At 40.0% G+C, this 24,930-nt stretch overlaps 1 protein-coding gene and 1 pseudogene across 3 annotated transcripts in view; both read left to right on the top strand.

Moving 5' to 3' along the window:
* SH3RF2 (SH3 domain containing ring finger 2) overlaps window positions 1-24,930 on the top strand; it is a 127,500-nt gene that overhangs the window by 56,935 nt on the left and 45,635 nt on the right. For all 3 annotated transcript variants that reach the window (XM_021939830.2, XM_021939829.2, XM_021939831.2), the window contains exons 3-5: window positions 6,010-6,279; window positions 10,290-10,385; window positions 17,278-17,592. In XM_021939830.2, coding sequence (XP_021795522.2) covers window positions 6,010-6,279; window positions 10,290-10,385; window positions 17,278-17,592 — 681 coding nt within the window. The remainder of the gene's footprint in view (window positions 1-6,009; window positions 6,280-10,289; window positions 10,386-17,277; window positions 17,593-24,930) is intronic.
* On the top strand, window positions 634-4,636 carry LOC103885480 (annotated as a pseudogene).

The raw sequence follows: 24,930 nt of genomic DNA on the forward strand, positions 1-24,930 counted from the left end.
CCACAAATCTCTAGGGCAGGTGCAAAATGCTGTCAGTCTCTTTGCTAAAACATAACAAGAGTCACATTTGCTCCAGTTTCCAACAAATTTCTCATCTCCATCTGAGATCACCTCAGCCTGGACCTTATTGTTCGTATCACTATCAGCATGTTTGTCAAAGTCATTCAACAAGTCTCTAGGAAGTTCCAAACTTTCCCACATTTTCCTGTCTTCTTCTAGCCCTCCAAATTTTTCCAACCTCTGCCTGATACCCAGTTCCAAAGTTGCTTCCATATTTTCAAGTATTTTTTCAGCAACACCCCACTCTACTGGTACCGATTTACTATATTAGTCCATTTTCATGTTACTGATAAAGACATGCCTGAGACTGGGAAGAAAAGGAGGTTTAATTGGACTTACAGTTCCACATGAATGGGGAGGCCTCAGAATCATGGCAGGAGGTGAAAGGCAATTCTTACATGGCAGCAGCAAGAGAAAATGAGGAAGAAACAAAAGCGGAAACCCTTGATAAACCCATCAGATCTCATGGGACTTATTCACAATCATGAGAACAGCACAGGAAAGACTTGCCCCTATGATTCAATTATCTCCCACCAGGCCCCTTCCAAACATGTGGGAATTCAAGATGAGATTTGGGTGGGGACACAGCCAAACCATATCATTCTCTGATCCCCAGTTTTTTAATCTAAAAATTGACATTTGAAATAATACACACCTCAAAAGTTGTTGTGAGAATTAGAGAGTGCTTAGCAAAGAGAATTAGAGCGCTTAGCAAAGAATATGGCGCAAGAAAGAAGCACTCAGTAAGGGTTAGCTATTAATATTATCATCATGCAAATCCAAAGGGACTTAGATATTTTCTTATTTATCTTTTCATTCTTCCTTTCTTTCCTTTTCTCTTTTCTGTTTTTTTTTTCCCATAAATAATAATAATAATAAGGCCTCACAATTCATTCAGCAAGGTGGAAGTTTATTTAGCTCTCAGACAAAAGTCTGGATGTGAAGTAATCCAGGATGGGTGTGGCAGCTCTGAAACCCAGGCTTCTTCCCTCCTGTTAGGTGTGGCCCACATCCTCAATATTCAAGATGGCAGCTAGAGCTCTAGGGATCATGTCTGCGTTCCACATAGCAAGATGGAGGAGAGGAAAAGAAAACTCAGGAAGGACACTTCCTAAAGGTTGCTTACTCCCACACTGGCCTGGAGTTAATCACCAGAAAGGCTGAAAATGTGACCAATATTCCAGGTAGTCATGTACCCAGAAAAATGTGATATTGCAATGGAAAACTGAGAGGAAGAAATATGGAGGAACAATTATTGTTCCCTCATGTACCCAACCCTAGGAGTCTAACAGATTTGGGTCATTCCCCAGAAATCCATTCTCATCCAGCTTTTACCTGCTTATTTCTCAGGTAGGGAACACCTTCCTCAAAAAAGGTAGTTGCATAGTTTGCTTATCCTACTCAGCTTGGCTTACTTTCTTTCTAAATTCCTCTTATACCTTTTACCTCTCATCCACCAACTTCATTCATTTTCTAACTGTCCAATTTCAATAAGCAATACAATTATTATAGAAAAGTTAGAGAACACAGCTAAGCATTTAGGAAAAAAAGTGTTTTTTTCAACATTCAAAAATCTCACCATTTAGAGATAACCACTTCTAAAATATTAGCCTATAGTCATCTAACATTTTCCCTAGGTAAAAATATACATGTGTATTTATAATGAAAATCTAGTCTACATAATTGTTCTTAACCTCTTCTGTTACACTTAATGGTATATTATCAGTAATGCTCAATGTTATTAATTATAAAAAAACATCAATTTTAATGACTGCAAAGTTTTTCATTGTATGGGTATGGGTATATAATAATTTATTCAACCAATTCCCTGTTTATTCCACAGCATTATGTTAAGCCCCCTAGTACATACATCTTTGCTCATTTGTCCACCAGTTTCCTGGGGATGAGCTGTGTTCCTGTGGTTTTCTCATCCCTGGGGTCCCCTTACTGTATCCCGGGACCAGCAGAAAAGGGCACCTCCACCATTCATCAGCGAAGTATTGTTAGGTCTTATCTCTACCACTAAGCTGCTCGGAATTTTTTTTTCAAATGAACATTGTGGATTCAGGAGATCTATGAAGACCTAAATTAATGCCTCTCTATACCCCATTGCATGAATAGCAAGATTATAAATAGCAAGGCTGCTACAATGAGAGGTGATTACATAATCCCACTGCTTGGAAAAGCACAAAATAAAACACGACACTAGGTGACTGAAGCACTTCCTCTTAATCTGTTAGAACTTGCAGTTTGCCAAGCAGACTTCAAGCAAGACTGGAGTGAGGCCATTTCTATGTGAAAAAAACAATTTCAATTAGTAAAAATGCATTTGACTGAAATAATTATTTAGACAACTGATTTGACAAATGATTATGCTTGAGCTGATTTTTTTTAAAAACTGACGATTGATCTCTGACTAATTGTTTCTTTGTCTCAGCTGAGCTTCCTAATGATCCAAATGCTCATTTTATAAATGAATACAGTTTAAGAAAGATTAAGTAACTTGGCCATGATTACACAAATGGAAAGAAGTGGAGCCAGAATTCAAAATCAGTATTCAGATCCAGAAAGGGTCACTGACTCCCCTCTCATAGATGTAGAGTCAAGTTCACGACCCTGTGCCTTGCATAGTGATTAAGAAAAAGGGTTCTAGCATCAGGTAGTCTGAGTTCATGCCCCATATCTGCCATTTCCCAGCTGTGTCATCTTATGCAAGTTAATAAACCACTCTGTGTCTCTGTCACCCTATCTTATAAATGGGGATAATGAGTGTCTATCTCCAAGGACTACCTAGATTAAATGAGATGGCCCACATACACACTTAGCACACAGGAAGTGCTCAGTAATTAGTTATTAATATTATGCAGGTGTCATCTGAAAACCTTGGCTGAAAGGGTCATAGACATGGTGGTCATCAGGGTTCAGGTGTACATGTGAAGGTTTGTTATACAGGTAAACTTGTATCACGGGCATTTGTTGTGCAGATTATTTTATCACCCAGCAATGAATGAGACTTCCTGTTGCTCCTCTTTCTCCCCAACATTTACCATTGTCAGTGTTTCAGATTTTCACCCTGCTAGTAGATGGGAAAACTGACAATCATGCCTGCAGGTCTGATACATGCATCTGTAAGTGTACATGCAGCCAAAGAAGAGGAATCCAAAAAGCCAGTGATACCAGAGCAAGTCCCCATATATACTGCACCACCGCTCCAGTCTAAATATGTTGAAGAGCAGCCTGGTCATTTACAAATGGGTTTTGCTTCCATCTGCACTGCAACTGGTCATTATACTGGCTGGTGCAAGGGTGTTTATGTCTTTGTGAAAAATGGGATAATTGATACAGTACAATTTGGAAAAGATGCTCATGTCTATCTGAAGAATCCTCCTCAAGATTTTCTTCCAAAAATGGGAGTTATTACGGTTTCAGGATTGGTGGGCTTGGTTTCAGCGAGAAAAGGTTCTAAGTGTAAGAAAATTACTTATCCTCTGGGACTGACTACTTTATGAGCAACTGTTTGCTACCCAGTTTGGTCAGTAATAATTGCTAAGGTAACAGGGGAAAAGGTATATGCTACAAACCAGCACATTTTTGGAGCAGTTAAATCATTGTGGACAAAAGTAGCAAAAATGAGTCACTCCCTAAACCTAAAGAAAAAAAACTAAGCTAGGATCCTCCGCCGAAATAGAAGTACCTGCAAAAACAACTCACGTCTTGAAACACGCAGTGCCTTGCCAACAGAACTCAGCTTAGAAGCAAAGACCAAATCAGAATCCAACTCAGGTGCTACACAATTCATGCCCGACCCCAAGTTCATGGATCGTGGGTGGTCCCACCCAGAAGATATAGATAAGTGCAGCACTGGAAGCTGAAGTAGACTGCATAGAGAGACTACGTAGAAAACTACAGATGTGTGAGGTTGCAAATAATGATGAAAAAAATCATGTAATGGGTAATTGATACATAGAGTATTACTTAAACCAAGTTTTTCCCTTACCTCTCCAAATGTGCAATTTGATAAATTACATAAGTGATTAACACACAAACTGTGAATGCAATGCAAACAATATTAAATGATTGATGAGGAGACATAGGTAGACGTATTAGCTTGAATTCGATGACCTTTAGGGGCATTTATTAAAAAAAAAAAAGACATGAACTCCAGTGAGACCAAAATCTGAAAATGCATATATGTGTATATAAAGACATACATATATATACATATAAACATATATTTCTGCTCCAGCTTTCCCAAATTAATGTCAGTTAAATTAGAATGGTGTGTGGAAAGATGTGTTTCCCTCCGTATTTGTTTGTTTGTTTTTGTTTTGTTTTTTTTTGGGGGGGGGGTTTTGCTGATTTCCTAGAGCTGGAATAAAATATCCATGTTTTATGGGGAAAAAAATATTATGCAGGTATGCCCCAGAGAAAGTGCAGGTTCAGTACCAGACCACCACAATAAAGCTAATACCATAATAAAACAAGTCAAACAATTTTTTTTTATTTCGCAGTGCATATAAAAGTTGTATTTGGCCAGGCACGGTGGCTCACACCTGTAATCCTAGCACTTTGGGAGGCCAAGGCAGGCAGGTCATGAGGTCAGGAGATGGAGACCATCCTGGCCAACATGGTGAAACCCTGTCTCTACTAAAAATACAAAAATTCGCTGTGCATGGTGATGCGCGCCTGTAATCCCAGCTACTCAGGAAGCTGAGGCAGGAGAATCGCTTGAACCTGGGAGGTGGAGGTTGCAGTGAGCCGAGGTCGTGCGACTGGACTCCAGTCTGGCGACAGAGCAAGACTCTGTCTCAAAAAAAAAAAAAAAGTTGTGTTTACACTATGCTGTAGTCTATTAAGTGTGCAATAGCATTATGCCTAAATAACAATATATCTAACTTAATTTAAAATACTTTATTACTAAAAAAAGTTAATGATGTTCTGAGTCTTCAGCAAGTTGTAGTCTTCTTTCTGGCAGTGGGTCTTGACTCAATATTGATGGCTTGCCGCTTCACCTTGCATTTTTATGTTACAGAGACAGCTTCTTTTCTTAAACCTCAGACTGTCTCTGCCAGCTTCAAACTTGTTTCCTGCAGCTTCCTCATCTGTCTCAGCCTTCACAGAATTAAAGAAAGTTAGGATCTTGATCTGGATTAGGCTTTGGCTTGAGGGTCTGTTGTGGCTGATTTGATCTTCTACACAAACCAGTCAAACTTTCTCCATATCAGCAATAAGGCTGTTTCACTTACTTTTCATTTATGAATTCACTGCGGTAGCACTTCTAATTTCCTTCACGAACTTTTCTTTTGCATTCACAACTTGGCTGTTTGTCACAAGAGGCCTAGCTTTTAGCCTATCTCAGCTTTAGTCGTGCCTTCCTCCCTAAGATTAATCATTTCTAGCTTTTGATTTAAAGTGAGAGATGTGAAACTCTTCCTTTCACTTGAAAATTTGTAGGCAGTTGTAGGGTCATTAATTGGCCTCATTTTAATATCGTTGTGTCTCAGAGAATAGGGAGGCCGAAGAAGAGGGAGAGAGATGGGAGAATGACCAGCTGTTGCAGCAGTCAGAACACAAACATTTATCGATGAGGTTTGCTGTCTTGTACGGGCACAGTGTGTGGCGCTCCTCCAGACATTACGAGAGCAACATCAAAGATCACTGATTACAGATCACCATAGCAGACATAATAATAATGAAAATGTTTAAAATATTTAAAGTTAGTAACAGTTACCAGAATGTGACACAGAGACACAAAGTGAGCACAGGGTGTTGGAAAAATGGCGCTGATAGACCTACTCAACACAGGTTGCCATAAACCTTTGATTTGTAAAAAACTCAGTATTTGCAAAGCATGTTAAAGCAAAGTACAATAAAAGGAAGAATGTTTGTATCTTCTGTTCCTCCAGACTCTCAGCTAAGTACATATCTTATTGGTCTGTGCCAATGCAGGTACCTCGAGCAAAGGCCTTATGCAACTACAGAGGGCAAAATCCTGGTGACCTAAGGTTTAATAAGGGAGATGTCATCCTTCTCCGGAGACAGCTTGATGAGAATTGGTACCAGGGGGAAATCAATGGCATCAGCGGGATCTTCCCAGCCAGCTCCGTGGAAGTCATCAAGCAGCTGCCCCAGCCACCCCCGCTCTGCAGGGCCCTCTACAACTTTGACCTACGAGGCAAGGACAAGAGTGAAAACCAGGATTGCCTGACCTTCCTCAAGGTAGGATTCTGGGTGAATCCCAGAGTCACCTGGGACCACATAGAGACCATAGCAGAACCAGAGTTGCTTGTTTAATATTTGCTGATTTTTAAAAATTGTATTTTAAATATATTATTATTTATTATTTTATTCATAAAATATATTTTGTCCATAAATTATATATGTATATATGTGGTGCATCTATATGTAATATGTGTGTACAATTCAGACTACATGCAAGTGAAATCTCTAGAGAAATCTACAAATAAGTGATAGAAGTCAGTAAGCCTTTTTTATTGTAATTACAGAAGTATTCACTCATTCATTCATTCATTCATTTATCCTGAAACCATTGTAGAAACATTTGAAAATACAGATAAGCAAAATAAGGAAAATATTATACCACAATATAGATACAATCACTGTCATCAGCTTGAATAACACATTTGATTTATTCATTCTATCATTCTATCACTTTTGAGCACTTACTCCTTGCAGGCCCTGGGAATAGGACATGAATAAGTCAGAGTCTCTGCTGTCCTCACAGAGTAATGGGAAGAACAGATACATGAACAGAAAATTACAAACAATTTGATAACATGCTATGTAAAACTACAGCCTCTACCTCTTTATTACGTATGTGTAAGGGTATTCTTGCGACCAAGTTATGGTTACCTAATTCTTCTCATGTATAACATTCTATCTTGTTGTAAACATCACATTCAAAACACTCCAGACACGCACAATAACATAATCGTGCCTTTCTCCATAAATAACCTCTTATAAGACATGTTTTCCAAACATTAATTACCCTAAGATTTCTTGTGCCTCTCTTTTTCATTAGATGATTCCCCACCATTTGCAAGTAATGACAGTTGTACTGAAGTCTACACTACTTTAACTCTCTGTATTCAGTATTTGTTATTCCATAAACATTCACATCTCTCATAGAAACCACAGTTAGAGTTATTTTCATTCTTCACCACTCGTGATAAGTAGATCAAATGTAAGTATAAAAAGTGGCACTGCTACAATAGCTTAGGCAAGATCTTTCGTTTTACAAAATATTTTTATTCTACCACTACCAGAAAGGAGATTTACTTCAGGTTTTCTCAAACTAGACAACCTCTCTGTCCTCCATATTCTGAGATAACGATCTTTATTATTGCTATGGAACCTCAGAGCAAGACTCCTAAGAAAGGTCATTCTGCAGCCCACACAGCAAAGTGTAGACCTAGACTACAGTTAGAGGAAGGTCAGTTCAATTCCACAAACATTTATTGAGTATTTACTTTGTGCCAGGCATTAGACACACAGCTGGAGGAAGACATAAGGGAGTATCATCGTCTGTGTCTCTCACCCTTTCTGGGAATTTGTAAACTGGGGCACTTACTTCACACACTCGTTCATTTCTTGAGCCCATCCATGTGCCAAGCTGGCCATTGGAGATAAAGTGATGAGTCACTGTTCTTACCTTCACAGAGCTGGCAATCTAGTGGAAGAAACAGATATATAAATGGGAAATTATGACAAAGAAACCAAAAGAGAGGATTTGACCCATTCTGGAAGGCTGTGGAATACACAGACTTCTAGGAAATCTCATGTTCTAAACTCAGCATATCCAAATTAAACTCAAGATCTTCCTTCCCAAAGCTGTTCTTTTCCTAGTGCTTTCTAGCTCAGTGAATTGTGTAATTTATTCAATATCATATATTTATTCCTGCATGCATGCATTCAATAAATATTTATTGGCTGACTACTAAAGGGGAGCCACTATGTTAGGTGCTAGGGACAACAAAGATTAACAAAACAGACAGAGGCTCTGCACGCATGGAGTTTATGGTCTGATAGGGTAGACAGACATTAAATAAATAATAATCTCTTGGCACGGTGGTTCACGCCTGCATTCCCAGCACTTTGGGAGACCGCGGCGGGCAGATCACTTGAGGTCAGGAGTTTGAGACCAACCTGGCCAACATGGCGAAACCCCACTTCTACTAAAAATACAAAAATTAGTCAGGCGTGGTTGCCCGTGCCTGTAATCCCAGCTACTCAGGAGACTGAGGCAGGAGAATCGCTTGAACCCAGGAGACAGAGGTTGCAGTGAGCCAAGTTCGCGCCATTGCACTCTAGCCTGGGGAGCAGAGCGAGACTCCGACTAAAAATTTAAAAAATAAATAAATAAATAAATAATAACCTATAAATGCATAATTGCACATGTGTAAGAGCAGGGGCCCCCAACTCCCGGACCACTGACCAGTACCGGTCCGTGGCCTGTGAGGAAACGGACCGCGCAGCAGGAGGTAAGTGGTGGGCAAGTAAGCAAACCTTCATCTGTATTTATAGCTGCTGTGTTTATAGTAATGGGTCGCGTTACTGCCTGAACTCCACCTCCTGTCACATTAGTGGCAGCATTAGATTCTCATAGGAGCGTAAACCCCACTGTGAACCGCGCATACAAGGGATCTAAATTACATGCTCCTTGTAAGAATCGAATGCCTGATAATGTGAGCTGGAGCAGTTTTATCTTGAAACCATCCCCTATTCCCTACCCTCTATCCCCACCTTCTACCCCCCGCATCCGAGGAAAAATTGTCTACCATGAAACCGGTCCCTGGTGCCAAAAAGGTTAGGTACCGCTGTGTAAGAGGAAGCTAAGAAAGGGTATAATGCAGTAACAGATTTAAATTTAAATTAATCCTAATTCCTGAGGCTCATGGAACAGAATGTCAGAGACAGATCAGAAGGTCTTTAGTGGATGAATATACAGGTTGAACTTGAATGTTGTATGGACACAGCAAGGTGTTTCTAAAATGGCATTAAATAAAAATAATCACTGTGTCCCATATGGCTTCATTTGTGTGAGGTACAGGAACAGACAAAATAAATGTATAGGTGCCGGGCGCGGTGGCTCACGCCTGTAATCCCAGCACTTTGGGAGGCCGAGGCGGGCGGATCACAAGGTCAGGAGATCGAGACCACGGTAAAACCCCGTCTCTACTAAAAATACAAAAACTTAGCCGGGCGTGGTGGCGGGCGCCTGTAGTCCCAGCTACTCGGGAGGCTGAGGCAGGAGAATGGCGTGAACCCGGGAGGCGGAGCTTGCAGTGAGCCGAGATCGCGCCACTGCACTCCAGGCTGGGCAACAGAGCGAGACTCCATCTCAAATAAATAAATAAATAAATAAATAAATAAATAAATAAATGTGTAGTACTAGAAGTCAGAGTGGTGGTTGCCTCTTAACAAGTGGTGGGAAAGGGCACAAAGGAACCTTCTGGGTGCTGGGAGTATTCTATACCTTCATCTGAACAGGGATTTCATGGATATACTCAAATGTAAAATTTCTCAAGATGTGTGCACTTTATTGTATGCATGTGTGTATGTTTTTGGAAAGGTTTTTAAAAAATATGTATGTTTATATGTGTGTATGTTTTGTCTTGATAGAAAAGAACCTGGAAAAAATGTGTTATTCAAGCTGTTGACAGTGAATGTATCTTTATTGTGATACAATATTTTCCCTGTTTTGCTTACCTGTATTTTCAAATGTTTCTACAAATTTACATATAACCTTTTATAGTGAGTAAGAAAAATCTGAACAAAAAGTTGCTTTATGTTTGATGCATTAAAAATTGAATAGGTTCTGAAAAGTCTTCAAAATGAGCATAAAATTCATTTTTCTTTTTGGAAAGCTAAAAGTCCTTGTCCCTATGGCTTCCATCTTTATTTCTCCATCAGATAAATTTAAGTGAAAAGCTTGGACCTACTGGTGATTAAAAATTAGAAACATTTCTAAGTTTTCCTATTGGATTCCATTGATTCTCCAAATTATTTCTACTCCCCTATGGTCTCAGTGATACAAACACTGCCCTTTATGGAGAAAGTTCATTTTAGCAAAAGACTTCCCAAATAAATCAAGCACAAGGTACATTCCTCACACTTTACACCATCTGAGACTCCAAACTGATCTCTGCTGAGAGCTTTTACTGCCTGAAAATGAGAGTAAATGCTGACCATGAGAATTTCTCTTTCAGGATGATATCATCACTGTGATCAGCCGAGTGGATGAGAACTGGGCAGAAGGCAAGTTAGGAGATAAAGTAGGCATCTTCCCTATCTTGTTTGTAGAGGTACGTGAGTATCAAGTCTACATCTGATTTACGCTTATACAGATATATGCATGTGCTACAGTGATGCCTGAGAGCAATTGCTATTTGCTATGAGGCTTATTTCAGAACTAACTAAAATCTCTAAAGAAAAGATGCCAGACAATAATACCCAATTCTGGCAAGCATCTGGGGAAATGAGCCTTTTCCATTCTCCTGATGGGAATGTAAAATAGTGAAATCTGTCACATGCAAACTCAAATAAACTTATACCAAAAATATTAAAAATGTGGGCCTCCTTTGAGTCAGTAAGTCCATCTGAGAGTTTATTGTAAGTAAATATTTAAATAAGTATGCAAAGATAAATGTACAAAATATTCAAAAATGTTCACCATAACATTAGGTGATGGTATATAATTATGAAAAAAAAAGAAATACTCTAAATAGTCAACAATAAGGACTTCATTTTTTTAAATTGTGGTAATGAAAAAAGTGTCTCTCTATGGATAATACTATAATACATGGAGAATAATATTTAATATCATAAAGTGTTTGATATGGAAAGATTTATGATTCATTGTTAGGTTTTTTTAAAGTTTAATAGGTATAGAGTTTCAGATTTGTTGGATAAGAGTTCTAAAGATCTGTTTCATAACAGTGTGAATATACTTAACACTACTGAACTGTACACTTAAAAATGGTTCAGAAGGTAAATTTTATGTTACATGTCTTTTATCACAATAAAAAAATAAGTTGGACCATATGGAACTAGCTTTTAAATATATGTGTGTTTATATAAATGGATAAAGGACTAGAGAATGATATGTACCAAAATGTTAACATTTGTGATCACTGCATGATGAGATTCTAGATGCTTTTCATTTTCTTCTGCCAAGTTGTATTTTCTAAATCTTCTGAAATTAGCATATATTTATTACTTCTATTTTTTAAAGAAAAATCTTCTTTAAAAAAGAAAAAGAAAGAAAACATGCTAGGCTATGTATATCTCCAGCATAATATAACCTGTCCAGTATAATAACCTCATTAGCCATGAGCCTCACTTTAGCTTGAAGCAAGTCATTACATATTTAAAAGAGAGGTTTCATTGTTTAACTGCATTTACTGGGTGCTTAACATGCATAAAGCATTAAAAATGAGTAGTAGAAAGCTATGAAAGAAGTAAAAGGCGTGCTGTCCACCCTAGGGGCTGGAGTGTTTGAAACAGAACAGACCACAGTTGAGCAGAAGCAACCAATTCTTCTAGTCGTAAGAGCTAAAGCAGGTTCTGAAATGAACGGTGTACCCAGAGCATTGCTTTCAGGGTTCTCTGTACCTCCTCTACTCCATCAGTGTTGAAGGAAGATATGGAGGAAGGGTCCAGAGAGGCTGGTCTTCTTACTGTCTCTGCTAAACTCATTCCTAATTCTCATTCCTAATGCCTTTTCTCTTGCTGTGGCCCCTTTCAGATGCAACACCCAATTCTCTTTACCTGTTCAAATTTCACTTATTTTATAAGGCTCAGATAGAAACCTACTTTGTTCATAAAATTTCAGCAAGTAGTTAAACCCTCAATGGCCTCTTGCCTCTGAATATCTGATGAGTGGTTAGTTGTACTTCACAGGCTAGCCTAACACAGAACAGGCACTCTGTTTTAAAAAAAAAAAAAAAAATAGCTTAGCAAGTGAATGAATGGAAAATAATTCGGAAGGTAGTCAGGGCTCCCAGGGGAAAAAAATTTTTAGAGCAAACCATTCACTGTGACCCTGTCCTAAACATATGTTTAATTATTCAACTAATTTTTCATTGAGTGCCTGCTATGCCAGGACCTGTGCCTAGTTCTAAAGACACAAGACAAACATGGGTCCCTACTCTCAGAGACTATAATGTCAGAAAGTATTCCAGTAATTACAAGTGTGATGAATCATGTAAAGACTGAAGTAGCCAGGTGTAGTGGCTCATGGCTATAATCCCAACACATTGGGGGCCAAGGCAGGAGGATTGCTTGAGCCTGAGAGATTGAGACCAGCTTGGGCAACATAGTGAGACTCCTCTCTCTACAGAAAATTTAAAAACTAGTCAGGCATGGTGGCCCACACTGGTCCCAGCTACTCCAGAGGCTGAGGCAGGAGAATCGTTTGAGCCCAGGAGGTCGTGGCTACAGTGAGCCATGATTGTGCCACTATACTGTAGACTGGGCAACACAGCAAGACCCTATCTCAAAAAAGGAAAAAAAAAAAAAAGACTGAAGTAGAGGAAACTATTAGGGAGTTATGATATGCAATTTACCAGGGCAGAAGTTCAGCAAATGCCACTTATGCCAAGATCTGACAGATAGAGAGCATTTTAGGTAATGGAGCTAACATGTTCAAAAGTCCTGCAGGATGAGGAAGTGTAGTGTGGCCAGGGGAGAAAGGAAGTACCAGAGTTGGAGCTTAGAGAGTAAAAGAGGAACAAAAAGCGAAGCCAGGGAAGTAAATGGAAGACAGATCACAGAGGACATCGTAAACCATCCCGTATAGTCAGGATGGGCTAGGTTATGCCGTGGCAATAAACAGCACCAAAGTCTCAGTGGCTGAACAAAGAAAATGTTATTCCTCGCCTACATTCCATGTTCAGTGCAGAGTGATGAAGGGCTCTGCTCACCTAGTCACTCAGGAACCCAGACTAATATGGCTGGGCCATCTGGTAGCTGCATCATCTGGAACCTGTGGGCTTCCTAGTTTCCACAGTAGGGACGTGTGAAGAAGAGTGAGTTGTATCACCAGCTAAATGCCTCGTTTCAGAAGTGACACTTGTCACTCCCACTCACAGCCCATTAACCTGAACCAGTCACATAGCCTGATCTGATGTCAAGTCAGCTGAGAAGTATAAGGGAACACATGAAACATTGGGTATCATTGCCTCTGCCATTTCATAGGAAGTGTGGATTCGACCCAAAAGCCAACAGAAGCCATTGAAAGGCTTTTTAAGTGACCAGATTTGGGTTTCTTAAAGACTGCCCTGGCTGCAGTGGGAGGAATGATTTGAAGAGGGAGAAGAAAGCAGAAAGTGCAGGTAGGAGGCCCCTGCATTGCCCAGTTAGATGACTGTGGATTAGACCCATAGGTTCAGGGACCTTTCAGGAGGTAGAATCCACAGGACTTTGGGGTTCACAGAGGCAGGGATAGAGAAGAGAAGTGGTCAAGGACAGCCCCACTTCTTGATTTATGGACATAGATCAGTGGCAGAGCCATCTGCTGGGTAGGAGCCTTTTCTGAGGAGGAAGTTAGGATGATTCAGAGTCAATGGTTGACTCTCCAAGGACAGAGGTCAGCTGCAATTAGTACCTCGTTGGACCCATATGAGGCGCTTAAATATTTATGGAAATTGTTCCCTGGTCTCCTGCATTATCTTGAGATGCTTCTTCATAACTCTGGGCTGGGGGGAAGTCACCAGTCATCTTATTACCCATTTCTGAAACCCATTTCCCAAAACTTCTCCATTTAATGATTATTCATTTGGATACATTTTCCGGCCACTTCACCTCTAAAATTAGCGAGTACAAGAACCGTCAAGATTATCATTAAACTAGCCAGTGCTTCATTTGTTCTCCTAATTGCTCGGAGGGGAAAAAGATAATCAAGTGGTTGCTCTACTCTGGAAACCTGGTTTTCAAAAATTACCTGAAATCTAAATTGTGCTTTTTAAAGCAGCACTTAAATTTTGACTCCAGTCATTTCATTAAGACTAGCACTTGCTGAGAACTCTTTAAATAAGTTTTGAATTACCAGTGTCATGGAAAGCAATTGGAAGGAAGGGAGGCTTTCCTATGAGCATGATGTATGTGTGTGTGCATGTGTGTGGGTGTGTTTGGCATAAACAGGATTTTTCTTGTTAATGTATCATTTCACTTATTGAATTGCACCTGCATTAAAAGGTGATAAAACAAAGGCTGAGCCTATGCTCATTCTTATCAGGACTCCTCCAACAGAGCCTGCCTGGGTTATATGAACTTTGCTCAGCCCAAGGAGCCTCAACAATATTGTTTCAAATGAGTAGGTGCAAATCTAAGAGACCTGCAATTCTTCCCCAGCAGAGCTATTAATCATATTGGCAGAGGACAGGGGAGATGCAGAGTCTCCCGGGGCCCTTTGTCAGTGTTCATGTTAGAAAAGCTGATGGTGGTACTCACCTGGGGACAGAACAATTAGGTTTAAGGAAGCAGAAAAAATTAACTTATTTCATTATAGCCACGAATGGCTGTATAAAGAACTTTACTCATTCAATTCAGAGTGCATATTGCCCTTTTACTGGGTGAACAATGGAGGGGCAGGTGCCCTGGGGCCTCTAAGTCATTGTTCCTAGTTCAAGCTGCCATCAGAGCTTGCCTAAACAATTTCAGTAACTTCCTAATTGGTCTCCCTACTTCTGTTCTGGCACTTCTAAATAGCAACGAAAACGAGCTTTTTATTTCTTTTTGCTTGTTTGTTTACATACAGCAAAAGTTACTCTTTCTAACGTCCAGTTCTATAATTTTAATAAATGCATACAATTGTGTAACCACACCACAATCAAGACGTAGAATAGTTCCAGTAGTCTGCCCTGAAATTTCTCATGCTGCCCCTTTATAGTCAGTTTCTTCCCCAACTCATAACCGCTGGCAACCACCAATCTGTTTCCTGCTCCTGTAGTTTTCTTTTTCCAGAATGTCATATAAATGGAATCATACAGAATGTAGCTTTTTGAGTCGGGCTTCTTTCATTTTGGATAATGCATTTGGAATTACCATGCTGTTTCATGTATCAGTAGTTCATTCCTTTTTGATGCTGAGTAATATTCCGTTGTATAGATGTGCCAGAGTTTGTTCATTCACCTTGTGAAAGACGTTGGAGTTGTTTTCCAGTTGTTGGTAACTATGCATAAAGCTGCTATAAATACTTGCATACTGGTTTTTGAGTGAGCACAAGTTTTTATTTCTCTTGGGTGATTACTTAGGAGTGGAATTGCTGGGTCAGATGCTAAGTATGTGTTTAACTTTCTAAGAAACTGCCAAACAGTAGCATGAGCTTTTAAAAGCATAAAGCAGATCATATCACTCCTCTACCTAAGTCCTGCCAAAGACTTCCTATTATATGTAGAATAAAATGGAAGCTTCCGAGGCTCTTGTGATCTGGCCCCTGCCTGTCTCTATGGCCTCTTTTATCATCTTCTCCTTACATGCTCTGTTCCAGCCTTCTCTCTGTTTCTTTCTTCTGTCTTTTTCTCAAGCAAGCTGAGCTCCTTCCCTCTTACGGACTTTCACACTAACTTATGGTGCCTCTTCTGGGCATGTTCTTACCTCCATTTTCACATAGCTAGCTCCTTCTTGTCATTTGTTGTTTCAACTTAAATGCCCTCTTCTCAGCAGATCTTCCTCGACCCCCTAATTTAAAGTAGCTCCCTCCCCCAATCCCTCTCTATCACATCAGAGCACTTATAATTATTTGATGGTTTCTTGTTTAGTTGTTTACATGCTGGCTCTGTCACTTATAAGTCACCCCTTCCAGGCCTCGGCCTCCTTATCTTTAAAGTGGACATAATAATCCTCATTCCCCTATTGAATGAGTTTTTCACAATATTATAAGCTTCTTGAGGTAAGAACCACATCTTTTTTAAAATTTTCTTTTTAAGAACTTTATTTATTCCTCAACAAAAGTCACATTCAATAAAATTTTCTGTCTCAGTTATTTTAATCCTCTGTACATTATCGCTAAAAAATTCTTTAATGGGCAAATTTCTTTTACCTCTATAGTTGGATTTCTAAATTAGAATGAGCTATGGTTTTAGAGGGCAACTGGTAACAATTATAAAAACGAAAATTTAGGTAATCATCCAAAAATTTAAGAGTTATTGCACTAACTCTTGTTTGTCAACATGTTTCAGATTTCCAAAGGAAATGAACCCACAGGGGCCCTCAGTGAGTAGGGTACTCAAAATATTACTATGTATTTCTTGTGAGAATGGATCGATGTAGTGGGGAAGACAGACATAACACAGTGGTGTACTGGAGTTGTCTGGAACTAGATCACAAGAGCTGGTTGTTACATTTTCAGGAATTTTTCCAGCCAGGTGTTTAACCATTGGTGGCTTGAAAAACTCTACGAATCAGGGATTTTTTTTCTTTCTTCCTTGTTACTTTTTTTTTTTTTCTGACAGCTGATTTACTAACACATCACTGACTAAGAGACATAGAACAAGGAAGAAGGGTGATTACATGAACATATTTAAAGGAAGTAGTAAAAGACAGTCTTAGCATAAGAATTCAGGGTCCTGAATGCACTTACATTCTGGCCCAAACACTTATGAAATGTATGAACTTGAGCAACTTCATTCACTCATTATTCCACAAGCACTAAGCATCTACTCTGGGGTACAGGAGAGAATCATGTGTAGAAGGTCCCTGCAACCCAGATGGCTAACAGACTAGTGGGGGAAAGGCAAGTAAAGGATTGTGGTTTGGAGTGAAAAATACAATGATCGGGAAACACAGGGGCTGCTGGGAGCACCAGGAAGGGGAAGTGGCCAACCTAGCGGGGGATTCCAGGATGGCTAAAGGAAGAGGGGAGAAGTCCACTAGGTGAAAACAGCCAGAACTGACTGGGGAAAATGGGTAAAGGAAGAATAAATATACTCAGCCAGGGAAGAGCATCATGGCTTATTAAGTAAAAGAGTAATACTTACTTTGCAGGAAAGTTGGGAGAATGCATTAATAGAGCAAAGTCATGAGGATGCATTGATAGAAGATGGAAGCTGTTACTGTGCTCACCAAGGAATGAGCATCTGAGCCAGTGACCAAGGAGGTGGCATCTGACCTGGTTTCAGATGGGTGTGGGTAGGAACTGGCTACGTACATTAGATCAGGAAGACAAACTTCTCATTGGACCTTTTGTCTTTTCAGCCAAACCTCACCGCAAGACACCTTCTAGAGAAGAACAAAGGTCGCCAGTCATCCCGCACAAAAAACCTGTCCCTGGTGTCCTCATCCTCCAGAGGCAACACATCTACCCTCCGTAGGGGCCCAGGGTCCAGGAGGAAGGGGCCCGGGCAATTTTCCATCACAACAGCCTTGAACACTCTCAACCGGATGGTCCATTCTCCTTCAGGACGCCATATGGTAGAGATCAGCACCCCAGTGCTTATCAGCTCCAGCAACCCCTCTGTGATCACCCAGCCCGTGGAGAAAGCAGACATTCCTTCCAGCTCAGCGGGACAGGTAGGGAAGAATCTCCTGAGATTAGGGCACTTTTGAATTGGGCAAGTGATTCATACCATGTCACAAACAATATTTGATGTTTACTACTAGCTAAGCACCCAGAATGCCCTACTAGTAACTAATGCCGTATGTATTCCATGTCAGAATTGTATAAACATTTTATTTCATCCTTGAACACCCTGTGAGTTAGGTATTATTACTATTATCCTCATTTTACAGATGAGGGATCTTAGGTTTAGAGGGGTTAAACAACTTATCCAAATTCTCACAGATACTTTTCTTTCCCTTGCTGAGAGCCATGATATCATTCCTGTCCCTTAGAGAACTTCCCTCCAAAGAGATGATGGCACCTATTTTCTCAAGAGTGTTTTGGCATCATAATTTGAGATTCACTGTCCCATCCTCTGGCAATGTATTAGGCATCAGATGGAAAGAAAGCAAAAGAAACAAAAAGAAACTATGGGTTATTGAATGTTCTTAGGACTGGTTACCTACATTTGTAGGACCCAGTCCAAAATGAAAATACAAGTCCTTTGCTCAAAAATAATCAAGAATTTCAAGATGGGAACAGCAGAGCATTAAACCAAGCAAGGAGCCTTGTGTGGCTATGTAAGTCACACACTGGTGAAGCCAGCCCTGGGTGTTTCCAGATGGAGTACCTAATAAGATAATGCATGTAAAGTGCCTAGCACCATGATGCCTGCCATATACTAAGCATCCAATAAGTGTTAGCTCTTAATGCTATTGTTGTTAACCCTGGTCACTGTGTTGCCAACTGAAGAGAAATAAACCTGGGGTGGTCGTGGCAATCCAGAGGCTGAAGTATTTCTAGTAGCATATGGCTATTTATGTTGAAGGGTACTTTAAAAGATGAAGGAGTTGGAGGAATGAGGCAAAGTAATTAAGAAGAGCTGAATGTTGGGTATTCAGCTGAAAACACTCTTTGGGACCACGCAGGTGGCAACTTGAAAGGGCAAAACTCAACTTGTACTGATATTTTTTTTTTTAAGGAGCCATAAATTTTGTTTTTAAACATGAATTTCTACCTTGGGATTAAAAGGCTTAATTGGACTCTAATCCCTTTTTAACAAGACAAGGAGGTAAGAGAAAGTCAAGGGCTCCTCAAAGACCTGTGTGCTATTCTGAAAGGAAAACAATCACCTCCTACAATGCTTCATATCTTATACCACTGTCTGGGTCACTAAGAAGTTGGCTGCTCATGTAATTCTGCCCACCACCTGCACCACATGCACACACACACACACATACACACTTTCTCTCTCTTTCTCCCCCATTACACTTCCCTTGCTTTAACAAAAGCTATAAAACTTTCTACATACACACTGCACTTCTTTACAAGTACATATTAATATATGCTTTATGCCCAAAGTTCTCCTTCACACACACACACACACACACACACACACACAAAAACATACACTCTAAAATGGGAGCCTTGTGACTCACAATTAAGCCAAAGAGGCACAGAGTTTTTTGAAAGGATTCTTTATATATAGTCATAGATATATAAAGTGCAGCCCACACTCAGTAGAAATAAGCTAGCTTACTTAGCTCTAAGTTGACTTCGCAAAAGATTTCACCAGTCATTTTCCGTGTGCTTTTAAAATTCTTATTCTGGGCATTTATGTCATCTACAGAGGCTGGACTAGAGTGGGAGAAGCTTAGTAGGATTCAAAACACGTATTATTCCTTAGTAGTTTTCACAAATAGTGAGAATTCCACAGTATGGCATTCACACATCCGATGACCAGGGAACCACTTCACAGCAGCCTTTCTCCACTCAGATGGCTGTGGATTGGAAGGATTTCTACGTATTTGACCAAAGGTTGTAAAAGCACACTCGAAATGGCCCACTTATGACTTCTATCTAAAGACAAGCAGGAAGTTGAGCAAATGACAAGTTCTTCCCTTTTCTCTAACATTCTTGAGAGCTGTGGTTGGGTCTAGTTCATCACACTCCCCCTGCCTTCCCCACTCCAGCAACCCACATGGTGCCTAGACCCTAGCAGGTACTCAATAAATCAAGGAATCAAGACTTTTAACGTAGATATCTGGGCAGGTGGTGGTGACATATACGTAGGGAAGACTGGAGAAAAAATTAATTTCTTAAAGAAAGATTACAGATTAGTGTAACTCTTCCAGCCAATAAACATCTGTTGAATGCTTACGATGTGCTAGTAACCATAGTGAGTATTGGAGATTCCACTACCAAAGCAAGAAGAGTAATATAACCTCAAACTAATATGAGATGGATGAATCTATAGGTAGGTAGGTAGGTAGATGGATGCATGGATGGATGGATGGATGGATGGATGAATGGATGGATAGATGGGCTAGTTAAGTTAGGTAGTGGTGGTAATCATCCTCAATGAAAAGTCTCTTTGAGGCATGACAGTGGCTCCTGTCCCAGCACTTTGGGAGGCCCAGTAGGCGGGTCACAAGGGTCAGGGAACCACGGTGACCCGTCTCTACTAAAAGCCAAAAATGGCAGGCAGTTGTATTGTGTATGCAAATTCAACTACCTACAAGGGAGGCTGAGGAGGCGGAAGAATGGTGAACCACCAGGAATGTGAGGAGCTTGCAGTGGAAGATCACAGCCTAGGCGCGATGACTCAGTCTCAAAAAGAAAGTCTCTTCTTACTCCCAGTCTCCTCATCCCTCATTCAAACTGTAATAAAAGCTAGCAGGCAGGGAAATTATTATCTATGCACTATAAAAGCAAAACCAGGCCCCCAAAGAAAAATATATGAATGGCTTCAAGTTGTTAGGTATAATTTAGTATTCTAAAAATAGGTGAATTGTCTCTAGTAGTGCCAGGCAGCCAACCTCCTCACTGCTCTACATACTATATATCTAAAGGCCCCGTTATGACAGCCTTATTCTACCAATTCATGAATGCCTCCTGGATCCTCTGCAGCCTCCTTACTAGTTTGTCTTATGACTCTTGCATGGGCTTCCAGCATTCTCTCTTCTCTACAGTCAAGAATTTGTCCTAAGTCTGCACCTATAGAAAAGGCTTTATTTATCCATAGCGTTACCATTGTCAGACATGATGTATGGTTTGTGTCTTTTCCCAAAGATAATACCTTCTCCTCCTGTAGTGAAATGGGAGGTGATTCCTCAGTCTCAAGCCCAAAGCGGAGGTATTTTTCCCCTTTGTGTCGTTGTCTTTCCACCTGTGGGAAACCACTTGAAACTTTCTGGATGGGGCAGGAGAATGACCCTTTGGAGTAGTAGACTGCAACTACAGACAAAAACAGTGGCACTTGAAAACAATTCAGGATTAGACCTGAAGATGCTGAGTAAGTTCTGTGGAAAACTACAGTGCAGGAAGTTAAGTGGGTGGATTGAAACCAATGCAGTTGGCCTCTAGGAGAGTCCTGGAGACAAAGAAAGTCAACTGCACGTGACACAAGTTAGAAAGAAGTCCTTCAGAAATACCTGTTTGGGGAAAGTCACATGTGCAGGGCCTTCCCTGGAGATTCTAAAGTTGACTTGGTTCAGGATGTGGAGCCTGCTCGCCCCACTGCCTCCCACACTCACAGAGCAATGAAGCTTGTTTTCCTAAGAAGTTCTGCTCCTCAATACGCCCTCTTTCTCCCCTTCCCCTCCCCCTCCCCATCCCTATCCTTCAGCCTCCCTCCCTCTGTATCACAGATGCAGGGTAGCAGAACTGCTCTGCAACTGGAAAGCTCTCTTTCCCTCACCTCCTACATTCAGCTAGTCAGTAAGCTCAGTGTGCCACCTAAATAGTCATTGCTTTTACCCATCCCATTTCACTGCCTTAGTTTGGGTCTGCATCCCTTGCCTAGACTATTGCTCCAGCCTCCTCACTGACCTCCCAGAGCCCACACTCAATCACTTCGCCTCACCCTGCCCAATCCCTCCCACCCCCATCCATACTTCCAGTAATGGCCTCCATAGTGACCTCTTGCAAAATCCAAATCCCTTCAGCCACTTCTCTTCCCCAAACTATTAATGGATCCCATTATTGAGTGATCGCGACAAGCCGGAAACTACAATAAGTGATTTACAAACATTTGACTCTCCTCAAAACTGTTCAGAGTAGGTACTGGTATGCTCATTTTACCAAACGGGGAAACTCTGGGAGTGAAAGATTACGTTTTTTCTTAGTCTTTTTTTAATTTTTTTATTTCAGTAGCTTTAGGGGTACAAGTGGTTTTTGGTTACATGGATGAATTGTATAGTGGTGAAGTTTGAGATTTTAATGTACCCATCACCAGAGTAGCCTACATTGTACCCAATAGATAATTTTTCTTCCATTAACCACCCTCACCCTCCCTCTCTTCTTTGAGTCTCCCATTTCCATTATACCACTCTGTATGCCTTTGCATACCCATAGTTTAGTTCCCACTTAGCGAGAACATGCAATGTTGGTTTTCCATTCCTGAGTTATTTCACTTAGGATTATAGCCTCCAGATCTCTCTCTCTCTCTCACACACACACACACACACACACATTTCTTTATCCACTTGTCAGTTGATTCCTTATCTTTGCAATTGTGAATTGTGTCATGATAAACATATGCCTGTGGGTGTCTTTTTGTTATAATGACTTCTTGTCCTTTGGGTAGATGCCCAGTAGTGGGATCAAATGGTAGATCTACTTTTAGTTATTTGAGAAATCTCCAAACTGTTTTCCATAGAGGTTATACTAATTTAAATTTCCACCAGCAGTATATAAGCGCTCCCTTTTCACCACATCCATGCCAACATCTACTGTTTTTTTACTTTTTAATAATGGTCATTCTGACTTGGATAAGGTGGGATCTTATTGTAGTTTTAATTCGCATTTCCCTGATAATTAGTGTGATATTGAGCATTTTTTATATGTTTGTTGGCTGCTTATATATCTTGTATATCTTCTTTAGCCCACTTTTTAATGGGATTGTTTGCTTTTTTCTTACTGATTTGAGTTTCTTGTAGATTCTGGATATTAGTCCTTTGTCAAATGCATAGTTTGCAAACATTTTCTGCCATTCTGTAGGTTTCTGTTTACTCTTATGATTATTTCTTCTGCTGTGCAGAAGCTTTTTAGTTTACTTGGGTTTCGTTTATTTATTTTTGTCTTTGTTGCATTTGTGGTCTTAGTCATAAATTCTTTGCCTAGGCCCATGTCCAGAAGAGTTTTTCTAGGTTTTCTTCTAGATTTTTTTATGGTTTCAGGTCTTAAGTCTTTAATCCATCTCAAGTTAACTTTTGTATATGGTGAGAGGTAAGGATTCAGTTTCATTCTTCTGCGTGTGGCTATTCAGTTTTCCCAACACTATTTATTAAATAGGATGTCCTTCCTCAGTTTATGCTTTTGTGTGCTTTGTCAAAAATCACTTGTTTAAAAGTGTTTGGCTGGCCGGGTGTGGTGGCTTACGCCTGTAATCCCAGCAGTTTGGGAGGCCAAGGCAGGCAGATCATGAGGTCAGGAGATAGAGACCATCCTGCCTAACACAGTAAAAGCCCGTCTCTACTAAAAATACAAAAAAAATTAGCCGGGCGTGGTGGCGGGCGCCTGTAGGCCCAGCTACTTGGGAGGCTGAGGCAGGAGAATGGTGTGAACCTGGGAGGTAGAGCTTGCAGTGAGCCGAGATCACATCACTGCACTCCAACCTGGTTGATAGAGTGAGACTCCATCTCAAAAAAAAAAAAAAAAAAAAAAGTGCTTGGCTTTATTTCTGGGTTCTATTCTATTCCATTGGTCTATATTCCTACTTTTATACCAGTACCTTGCTATTGTGGTTACTGTAGCTTTGTAACATAATTTGAAGTCAGATAATATGATGCCTCCAAATTTTTCTTTTTGTTTAGAATTGCTTTGACTATTTGGGCTCTTTTTTGGTTCTATATAAATTTTAGGATTGCTTCTGTGAAAAATGATGTTAGTATTTTGATAGAAATTGCATTGAATCTGTAGATTGCTTTGAGCAGTATGGTCATTTTCAGAATATTGTTTCTTCCATGAAATCTATGAACATGGAATGTATTTCTGTTTGTGTCATTTATTATTTTTTTTAGCAGTGTTTCATAATTCTCCTTGTAGAGATCTTTCACCTCCTTGGTTAAGTATATACCTAGGTTTTATATATATATATATATATATATATATATATATACACACACACTAATTTGGTACATGTGCACAATGTGCAGGTTTGTTACATATGTATACATGTGCCATGTGTTGGTGTGCTGCACCCATTAACTCATCATTTACATTAGGTATATCTCCTAATGCCTCCCTCCTCCCTCCCCAACCCCACAACAGGCCCTGGTGTGTGATGTTCCATGTAGTGTGTTCCTGATTATTCAATTTCCACCTATGAATGAGAATTACGTGGGTGTTTGATTTTCTATCCTTGATGATTTCGCAGAATGATGGTTTTAAGCTTCATCTATGTCACTCAAAGGACATTAACTCTAATCCTTTTTTATGGTTGCATGGTATTCCATGGTGTATATGTGCCACATTTTCTTAATCCAGTCTATCATTGATGGACATTTGGGTTGTAGTTCCAAGTCTTTGGTATTTTGAATAGTGCCACAATAAGCTTACATGTGCATGTCTTTATAGCAGCATGATTTATAATCCTTTGGGTACATGCTCAGTAATGGGATAAGTACAGGTCAAATGGGTATTTCTAGTTCTAGTTCCTTGAGAATCATACACTGTCTTCCACAATGGAACTAGTTTGCCGTCCCATAACAGTGTAAAAGTGTTCCTATTTCCTCCACATCCTCTCCAGCACCTGTTGTTTCCTGACTTTTTATTGATAAGCCATTTCTTTGGTGTGGATGGTATCTCATTGTGGTTTTTGATTTGCATTTCTCTGATGGTCAGTGATGATGACCTTTTTCATGTGTCCGTTGGCTGCAATGTCTTCTTTTGAGAAGTGTCTGTTTTGCTCTGCTTACTTTTTGATGGGGTTGTTTGGTTTTTTCTTGTAGATTTGTTTAATTTCTTTGTAGATTGGATATTAGCCCTTTGTCAGATGGGTGATTGCAAACATTTTCTCCCCATTCTACCGGGTTGCCTGTTCACTCTGATGGTAATTTCTTTTGCTGTGCAGAAACTCTTTAGTTTAATTAGATCCCATTTGTCAATTCTGGCTTTTGTTGCCATTGCTTTTGGTGTTTTAGTCATGAAGTCCTTACCCATGGCTATGCCCTGAATAGTATTGCCTAGGTTTTCTTCTAGGGTTTTTATGGTTTTAGGTCTAACATTTAAGTCTTTAATTCATCTTGAATTAACTTTTGTATAAGATGTAAGGAATGGATCCAGTTTCAGCTTTCTACATATGTCTA

This window comes from Papio anubis, chromosome 5 (genome assembly GCF_008728515.1).
Source record: "Papio anubis isolate 15944 chromosome 5, Panubis1.0, whole genome shotgun sequence".
In the NCBI taxonomy this organism is placed as follows: domain Eukaryota; kingdom Metazoa; phylum Chordata; class Mammalia; order Primates; family Cercopithecidae; genus Papio; species Papio anubis.